Genomic DNA, 9,582 nt, shown 5'->3' with positions numbered 1-9,582 from the left:
TTCAGAAACAAGCTTGATGATTCATGAGTTATCATACTTAGTGAAGCAAGATTGGTGGCTAAAGGATTCACACAGATTGAAGCTTTAGATTATAATGAATCATTTGTACCTATTTCTTGTCTTGCAGTCATTCATATTTTCTTACTACTCAAAAGGCCTTCAAAAGTTTACTGAATGGACATTAAAAATTATTTTCTAAATGGTGAAATTAAAGATGAAGTTTATCTCCAATAACCGCTTGGGTTTGTCAATATCGAATTTCCAAATTACTGTTATAAACTCCAAAAAGTTGTATATGGTCTTAAACAGGCTCCTCGGGCCTGCTATGAAAATCTAACTTGTTTTTTTATGTGTTCAAGTTTTCAAAGAGCATAAATTGATCCTACCTTATTCAAAATATCAAATGGAGAACATGGTATGCTTGTCTAAATTTATGTTGACAACATTACTTTCAATTCGACATATCTATCAATGATTTTTTTTCAAACTTTATGATTAGCAAGTTCCACGTGAGTATAAACTATGAGCTAAATTCTTTCTTGGTTTTCAAGTAAAGAAAATGAATTAAAGCATATGTATTCATCTAGAAAAAATATGTTTTCGAGCTTCTAAAGAGATATGCTATGGATACTAGTGTATCTGCCAAACTTCCCATGGGCTTCGAACACAATATCTTTTCTAGCCTAACCGGTGAACCTATTGATCACAAGAATTATAGAGGCATGATAGGTTCGCTTCTCTATCTCATTATAAGTTGGCCATACATAATGTTTTCGATGTTTATCTATTCTTGGTTCTAGGAAAATCCTAAGATGACGCACATGTTAGTTGTAAAAAAAATTGATATCTTAAGGGAACTAAAAGCATCAGAATCTAATACCCTTCCAATAACAATTTCTCTCTACAAGCACATTGCGACTCAAACTATGGTGGCTTACAACATGATCGAGAAAGTGCCTCAGGAGGTTGCTAATTCCTCAGTGGTAGACTGGCGAGGTGGTCATCCAAGAAGCAAAACTACATTTCTCTTTCTACAGATGCAGCGGAATACAATGTTGTTGCAAGCTGCACCTCTTAAGTTCTTTGGATGAAATCCGAGTTGTTAGATTATGGTTAACAGTTTAAGCGAATTTTAATCTATTACAACAAAACTACTGCCATTGAGATTCCTCACAATCCAATCCAACTCTCCATGACGAACCATATAGACATCAAGTATCATTTCATTAAATACCAAGTTCTTAATGTAAACATAGAGCTCATTTTTTCTACATCTGATGATGAAATTGTTGATGTCTTTACTAAGACATTAGATGAAATCAAATTTTACATTTTCTTGGAAAAATGGGAATGATGCTTCATGCTTCTTAATTTTTCAAGGAAACTTTCACTCTCTCATGTTCGCATTGTAAAGACAAATTATTTCGAGCTCTAAACACCCATAAATGTAGGAATGTGTCACTTTGGAAGATAAGGATCATTTTGTGTCTTTTTATCTAAACTTTGTTCAAGGTTAAGCTTTTTAAAAATTCTATGCTTGTAGTCAATCTTTTTCTGAATTCATGCAACCTGATGAAATAAAGTACATGGTAATCATGTTTGTTCAAAGATATTATTTTCTGAACAAACTGATCATCAAAATTCATCTCATAATTTGAATCTAAAATGGTAATGTTATCTTGTTTCCATATCTTTCCGATGTTTGATCCTTCAAATCTTGGAAAATCTCATGTCTCCCTATTTTCTTAGAAATCCCTAACTCTAAGATCTTCATACTTCACTTTAACTTTGATATCCATCTAAGTAACTTCATTTTTTCTCAAAAAAATATCATGTATCCAAATATATTTTATCTCTTAGTAGTATCTTATGTCATAAATGCACACATTTTCGGAAATCAGTGAAACCAAAGTTGTCATTTTCAAATAAAATGATTTTAAGATTATCTTCTCATATGTTCACCGTTTTTATAAAAGCCAAACGTTAAGTTAAGTTTAAATGGATAAATGATGATTATCTTTAAAATCCCGACAAAAGAATGTGTCTCTGGCACACATAGTAAGACAAATGACAAATTGTGTTTTCTTTAAATCTGAACTGTTACCTTTTTAAGTTCAACAACATCAAATGTAACACTCGCAGATTCGAGCTAGTCAAATTAAAGACAGTATAAAAAATAAATTTTTGATAAACTACTTTATGGCCTTAGAGATCTAAATGAAAGTTGTATTATACGTCAAATTGAGAGCTTGCATAAAAAGAACGCCCAAATCTGACTATGTATGAGGAAGTTATGATTTTTCTAAGATTTGGCATATCAGTGTACAATCCGGAATTCGAATTTTAGATTGATCCATTTTTAGCCAGTGCAACCTAAATAAGAATTGAAGATCTCATTAATAGGAGTTCAATGATAAAAAGACAGACGAAAACATAGTCCGTATGTTCAAGTTATGAATTTTACGCATTCATTTAAAAGTATAATTTTCTCATACTGTTAAATTTAAAATCGGTCGAGAATTCCGATGGAGTCAAAAGGAAAGTTGTATATATTCTCTTTACCTACGCGTGGATAAAAAGAAAATCAAAAACAGAGTTCGTATGCGAAAGACATGAATTTTTAAAGATTGGTTGTTTTACCTGCGTCCGACGCCACGTGTAAGCTCCAGGCTTCGCCTTAGTGCCTACGCAAGGCTTATGATGCGAGAAGGCTCAGACAACCCACCTCCGATATTATACTACCTCGTTGTTCCTTACTTGATACATCATGAAGTATACTTTGATTTAATGATGAATCTAAACTAACAATTAATCGTAATAAAGATTAGGCTAAAAGTTAGCGATAATAATGCTAGGTTTCGTCGAAGGAAAATAGAATCGTTAGAAGCGAAGCGCTCCTCGAGTTTGGAATCATAACTTTAACAAGTGAATGCATGGTTACTTTCATCTTACACATAGATATGAAGTATTTTATATAAATTACATGTTATGTGTGTATATTATCTGTTTATTTAAGATCTATATTGGATGAACAATTTTATACATGTGCCTAAACCCTGGCGACTATGGACTTAGTGCCTATTGTATAAACCCTGGAAACTATGGACTTAGTGTCTATTGTATAAACCTTGGCGATGATGGACTTCCTGCCTATCCTTTAGGATAATCCTTAGGAACGAATGAACGAGGAATAGCCGATTCTTAGGGTAGTTCCTTAAGAGTAAAGAATATAATGGGGATGGGTAATTGGGTTGATTGTTTGATGTTTAAAACATAATAATTATATTATTTTGGGTTGAAAACCCTATCTACTCACCAGGTTTTCCAACTTTACCCACTTACTTTATTTGTATCATAGTTCTCGATATGAAGTTACATTACGCTGAGAGATTAAGGAGATATAAATCACTAGTGATAACAAATGTAAGGTCTGTTTATGCTTATGTTTCTGTATTGACGATGGCATCCCAATGTTTTGAAAATGAATAAAAATACATTTATTCGGAAATGCTTTGATAACGTATTTGTAACATAGTTCTCGATATGAAGTTACATTACACTGAGAGATTAAGGAGATATAAATCACTAGTGATAACAAATGTAAGGTCTGTTTATGCTTATGTTTCTGTATTGACGATGACATCCCAATGTTTTGAAAATGAATAAAAATACATTTATTCGGAAATGATTTGATAACGTATTTATCATGTTTTGCTGGGAACAAATTCCACAACATATTTCTTTAAAATATACTCTGATTTTCAAAATAAAGCATAAAAAAATCGGTCTTTTCTGGCCGTGAAAATGGGGATGTCATAGTTGGTATCTGATATGTGCGTATTTTACAATATATTTCGTATAGATTTTTATTAATTTTTGGCTAATTTATTGCAATTTATGGACAAAAGACACTTGATTATGTTTCAAATATATTTCCAGTCTAAAAGATGTGCTTGGACGCAAAAGGAAGCAAGAAATGCAATCGGGAGCTTGGGAATTGAAGAAAGAAGAAAAAGAGTAAAAAAACCATGTCTACTCTGCGAGTCGGATGTCTACTCGACGAGTAGACAAGAACATTCTCGAAGCATACAGAATACCTTGTCGTACACGAGTTTTTAATGAGGGACTCGGCGAGTCGGTTACTGGACTCAACGAGTAGCCTCTGATTTCTGAAATCTATAGATAGAACACATAAGCCTGAAATTTAAACCTTCTCTGGAACCCTTTGGGATTACTTTACGACAGAAGGTATAGGTGGAGCTCTGGAACTCGTGGAACAACCCTAGCTTTCAATCTTGAGAAGATAAAAGGCAAATTTAGTTTACTCTTTACTTAATCTCTTGTTTAAACTATGTGTGAACCTCTAGATTTCGTTTTTGAGTCACTTCCTGCTGTAATCATGAGCTAAAACTCATATCTTCTATTTAGGGCAGATGAATTTATGACTATGGTTTGATTTATGGTTGGAATAATTGCAAATTGGTGAGTTTAGTTTTGTTAAGCTTGTTAAAGAACCTTATGTGTTAACAACAACTATTTTCTGTTAATTACCAAGAAAATTAAGATGCATGATCATCCTTAATTTCTTATCTCATATGATTTATGTGAAAAAAAAATTATATGCCTAGGAATAGCGAACGTGAAACTAGGGTTAACTAGAGAATAGGTAAGTTAATGTGTGAGCTTGTATGACGAACCATCAACAAGAGGTTAATTGAATTAGCAATTTGGTTAACTACCTACACGTGTTGCTTAATCCGAATCAATTAACTAGGAGACTAACTAATTTAACTAATTGACCATTGTTTGAATTGATTTGTTTTCTAAGGATTAGTATTAGCAAACGTGAACCTAATCACTTTAGTCAGTAGCCAATTACAATTAATCCATTGCACCTGCCATGAAATCAACCATAGGAGTAAATGAATTGAACCTAAACAAAAGTCTTATCCATTATTGAATTTAGTTGATTGTTTATTTTCTTTAGTTCTTAGTTGTTTAGGTTAAGTTTTTTTTTTTTTTTTTTTTTTTTTTTTTTTTTTTTTTTTTTTTTTTTTTAATTTTTTAAGTTTCTAGTCTTGCAAAGCTAGAGAAAATATTTCCCTTTTATTACTTGTTTTAGATAATTTTAGTAATTAGCTTAATTGTCATTCCCTATGTTCGATACAGTGCTTATTCAATTATACCACAAATTGACAGGTCCACTGCCATTGTGTGTCTAAAATATATTTTAAAAGTAGGACTAAAACTAGTGCATTTCACACACATCAAGTTTTTGGCGCCGTTGTCAGGGAACGATTCTAAAATTAATCTTAATTGCTAGTGTTATCGATACTTTGTGTGAGATTTATCTTGCACAAAGTTACTGCTTTAGTAATTTAGTTATTAGGTTTAAGTTTTTAGTTTTTTTTTTTTAGGATTTTGTTATATATTCTTTTTTCTATTTTACCCTCGAAATCGTCGAGTCCACTCGCAGTACTCGACGAGTCCAAGGTAGATTTCCAGTTTTGTTTTTATTTCATTTTTGTTATTTTTACGCGTGTTTCTTGTTTTGATTGTAGGTGTTACATGACACGAGGTTCAACCACACCTCTGGTTCCTCCATACGAAGATCCGAAATCCGCTCTTTGAAAAAACAAAGACAAAGTCGTTGAAGACACTAACCCGTCAAGGAAATCACCTTTCAAGGACCTTAAATCAGTCTTTGGGAAGAAGAAAAGCAAGAAAACAGGTGAGTCTAGTAGTAAAAAGAGTGAGGAAAGCAAGTTTGAACATTTTGAAGAAAATCCAATTCCAAAAGTAACCGAATACGAGTCTGAATCCAAAGAAGAGAGCGACTTTGAAGGCGAACTCGCTAACACCATGGCTAACATCGAAGAATTTCCTATGAATGAATGGAATAAAACGATGTGTGACGATACTAACCCAGGACTCGTGCAACCCGTGATTCCTGCAACTGCCAGCTTTGAACTTAAAGGCCACTTACTTGCCCAACTTAAGGAAATCCTATTCGTCGGGAAAGATCACGAAGATGCATACAAGCATCTAGACGAGGTCAATGATATAGCTGATTACTTCAATATTCCTAATGTGACTCGTGATACTGTTTTGCTTCGTATTTTACCGGTCACATTTAAGGGAGCCGTGAATGATTGGTTGAAATCACTCCCTCCAGGATCCATCACTACTTGGGCTAAAATGCATGAAAAATTATTGATCCATTTTGCCTTCCTTCAAAAATAGCAAAATTGAAGAAATCCATAGCCAATTTTGATCAAGAAGTTGGAGAGTCACTTTATGAGGCATGGGAGAGATATGAAGGCTTACTAAGGAATTGCCCACACCATGATCTAAACAGTCAACAAGAAATCTCCATTTTCTATGATGGAGTAAATGTAACAACAAGAAAGCTCCATGATTCATACGGACCACTCACAAAGAAACCTCCTCCAGTGATAAAAGTACTAATTGAAGAATTCTCTAAACACTCTAGAGAATATCATAACCCAAGAAATGAGTCAACAAGTGAGATGGTGAATGTTATTTCTGATGACATAGCACGATGATAGAAAAGTTGGACAGCAAGGATCAAAGAATGAATAAGATGGATCAATCCATCCATGCCATTAGAGTGGGATGTGAAAATTGTAGAGGGCCTTACCTTACTAAAGATTTTGACCTTGACGAGAACGGGAACCGAAAAGTACAAGTGTGCTATTCAAGTGGCGATAGGTATGATGATGATTGGCACGAACCCAATAAAGAATGGCTACCCTATGATGAATACAAGAAGGAAAAGGAGGGAAAATATAAGCAAAAAGGAAGAGTATTTTATCAAAAAGTGGAGTTGGTGCAAGAAAGAAAGTCGGAATTTGAAGATATGCTTACTAGATTCGCAGTTGCATCCGAGAAAAGGCACAACAATACCAATGTTGCAATTAAGGAGCAACAAAACTTAATGAAAGAGCACCAAATCATGATGAAAGACCAAGCAACATTACTTAGGGATCAACAAGATTCCATTATCAACATTGAAAAGCAGTTGGGCCAACTTGCATTACAAATAAACAAGAGACGACCCGGTGGACTTCCTAGTAATACCGGAAAAAATCTGAAAGGCGCACATATAAACATCGTGACAACTAGGAGTGTAAGGATTATAACTCCTATGGCCCCTATTCAGAAAAAAGATCCTAAGTTGGTGCAAGAGGAAGAAGTAGAAACTGAGAAATTGCAAATTCCCGATCCGACTCGCCAAGTCTTGGATATCGACTCAACGAGTCCCCCACCTGAACACAAAAACAAGTTGAATATTAAACCGTACCAGCCTTCATTGCCATTTCCAACTCGATCCAGACAAGAAAAGCATGATGTTGATCACCAAAAGTTCCTGGAACGCATAAAGGCCCTTCAAATTAATATGTCATTCATCGAGGCGGTTGCATAAATGCGTAAATATGCCAAATTCCTAAAGGAGCTTGTTACAAATAGAAAGAAGATGGAAGAAGTAAAGGAGGCTGTTCTAAATGAGAATTGTTCAGCTGCCATGTTGAAAAAACTACCTAAGAAGAAGGGTGATCCAGGAAGTTTGACCTTGCCTTGTCAATTCGGAAATTTAGCAACTATACATGCATTAGCTGATTTGGGGGCAACTAGCAACCTCATGTCATATTCATTCTTCAAGAAATTAAAACTTCTGGAGCCAAGGCCAATTCGAATGGCAATTCACTTTGCAAATAAAATGGTGACATTTCCAAGTGGAATATGCGAAGATCTATCGGTGAAAGTTGATAAATTTGTGCTTCCCACGGACTTCATAGTACTAGACATGGAAGCGGACCCTCAAGTCCCGATCATACTTGGAATACCTTTCCTCAACACCGCAAGTGCTATAGTAGATATGTGAGATTCTAAACTCACCCTTCGTATGGGAAACGATTCAGTTACATTTGGGGTTGATTAAGAAATGAAGCATGCAAGGCATAGTGATGACACGACATTCTCGGTTGATATATTGGAAGAATTATTGGAAGAATGGAAAGAAGACAAGCCAAGCAAGTCCACCATCACCTTTGAAGAGGAATTTGATGCTGAAAGAGACCTGATGGAGATAGAGAGATTGCTCGAGGAAGATGAGTATAATGAATTAGTAAGAAGTACGGAAAGCCCGACTCGCCGAGTTGCATCCACTGACTCGATGGGTCCGTTCGAAAAAACGTGATCAGACGCAAATTTTTTCCTGGGACTCGACGAGTCCCCTTACTGGACTCAACGTTTTCAGCATACAGAAAACGAAACCTAAGCTTAAAATTCTACCAGATCATCTGGAATACGAATTGCTTGAAGATGGTCAACAAAAACCAGTAATGGTACCAATCGAAAGATATCTTAAGAGTGATATATTGCCTTTAGAATGCATCTAAAAAATAATATGTCTAGTACGGAGAAGTACACTTTCGATTAGCATAAATAAAGATTTTTGGTATAATCCATGAAGTTATCCCATCGTCTGAAATTTCCATCACCAACCGAGTTGAAGCAGAATTGATGATTGAAGATACACATGGAAGAAGTCCTAGTAGAGTCTAGGGAAATTTTTATAACTATTTGGATACATTTGTATGTTTAAAATTGTTTTTGTGAAAGTAACTTGGAGAACTGTGAGACAGTACTTGGGACGAGTATGAGTAGGTGTGAATGGTAGTAAAGGCCTATACTACCAGAAGCACACGACTCGCACTTGGATCGGGGAAAGTCACAAGGTTACCAAGGCGCTAGTAATTGATTTCGTTTTGCTCATGTATGTCGTTACCATCGTTTTGGTAATGACGAAATAGATGATTGTTGTTCCAACCCAAGTGGTCATACCAAATCGAGTCCGACTAAGATGAGTATGTTAAATGGTTCAGAGAACCAAGTTTGATGTCGGGTCTGACTTAAGATAAAAGATTGAACTAAAGGAAAAACAAAGCGATTAGTAGAAGTACCGTGACTTTTGTTAAAGTAAGAAGATTATAGCTAGAAGTGCTATATGCTAGAATGTGATTATATCACATTAGAACATGAAGGAAGGTATAGTCGGTTCTGGAATATGACTCTAAAAGACCCGAGTCTAAGCGTCGCATCATACGATGAGAGGTCATTAGAACATGACCCATTGATCCATGGTGGTAATCAAAGAACTTATCTTAAGTTTGTTAAGAAGAAGGAGTATCCAATAAGGAATCAAGTTATGACTGGAAGACTAACGTGAGATAGAGAGTGGGTGCACGATCGAGTACTGCTTACAGTCAATAAGCCTAAGAGATAAATATCGATTTGAAGGAATATAGAAGTTACAATTACTACCTAGTATGAAGAGATAATGTATAGAGTCATTATACAAGCCCTTTTTTGTTGATGGTTCCGGGACGTAATCATCCTAAGGGGGAAATAATTGTAACGCCCGCATATTCAAGCTAGTAAAATTAGAGATGATAACCATCAAAAATTACTTTTTGATGGAAGATTATTTTGAATGAATAATATTAACAAGTTATATTATATGTCACAAGGGTTCCATACATATAAGGAACGCCGGAA

The 9,582-nt window shown here is 34.9% G+C and overlaps 1 protein-coding gene and 1 non-coding gene across 2 annotated transcripts; one reads left to right on the top strand and one right to left on the bottom strand.

The window, feature by feature from the left end:
• Window positions 1-6,245: 6,245 nt before the first annotated feature.
• On the bottom strand, window positions 6,246-6,352 carry LOC144999201 (small nucleolar RNA R71). The gene has a single exon (XR_013660720.1). It is a non-coding gene; the product is annotated as a small nucleolar RNA R71 (small nucleolar RNA).
• A 1,095-nt stretch (window positions 6,353-7,447) lies between these two features.
• On the top strand, window positions 7,448-7,906 carry LOC145047093 (uncharacterized). The gene has a single exon (XM_078995337.1). The coding sequence runs from the start codon at window positions 7,448-7,450 to the stop codon at window positions 7,904-7,906; it is 459 nt and encodes a 152-aa protein (XP_078851463.1).
• Window positions 7,907-9,582: the final 1,676 nt, after the last annotated feature.

Source organism: Lactuca saligna, chromosome 5, assembly GCF_052625555.1.
Source record: "Lactuca saligna cultivar CGN05327 chromosome 5, ASM5262555v1, whole genome shotgun sequence".
NCBI lineage: Eukaryota > Viridiplantae > Streptophyta > Magnoliopsida > Asterales > Asteraceae > Lactuca > Lactuca saligna.
The sequence above is the reverse complement of the archived record's forward strand: the minus strand, read 5'-3'. Positions and strand labels throughout refer to the sequence as shown.

Excerpts from the sequence above, each read along its gene's own strand:
- LOC145047093 (XM_078995337.1), top strand. The coding sequence starts at position 7,448 with ATGCGTAAATATGCCAAATTCCTAAAGGAGCTTGTTACAAATAGAAAG.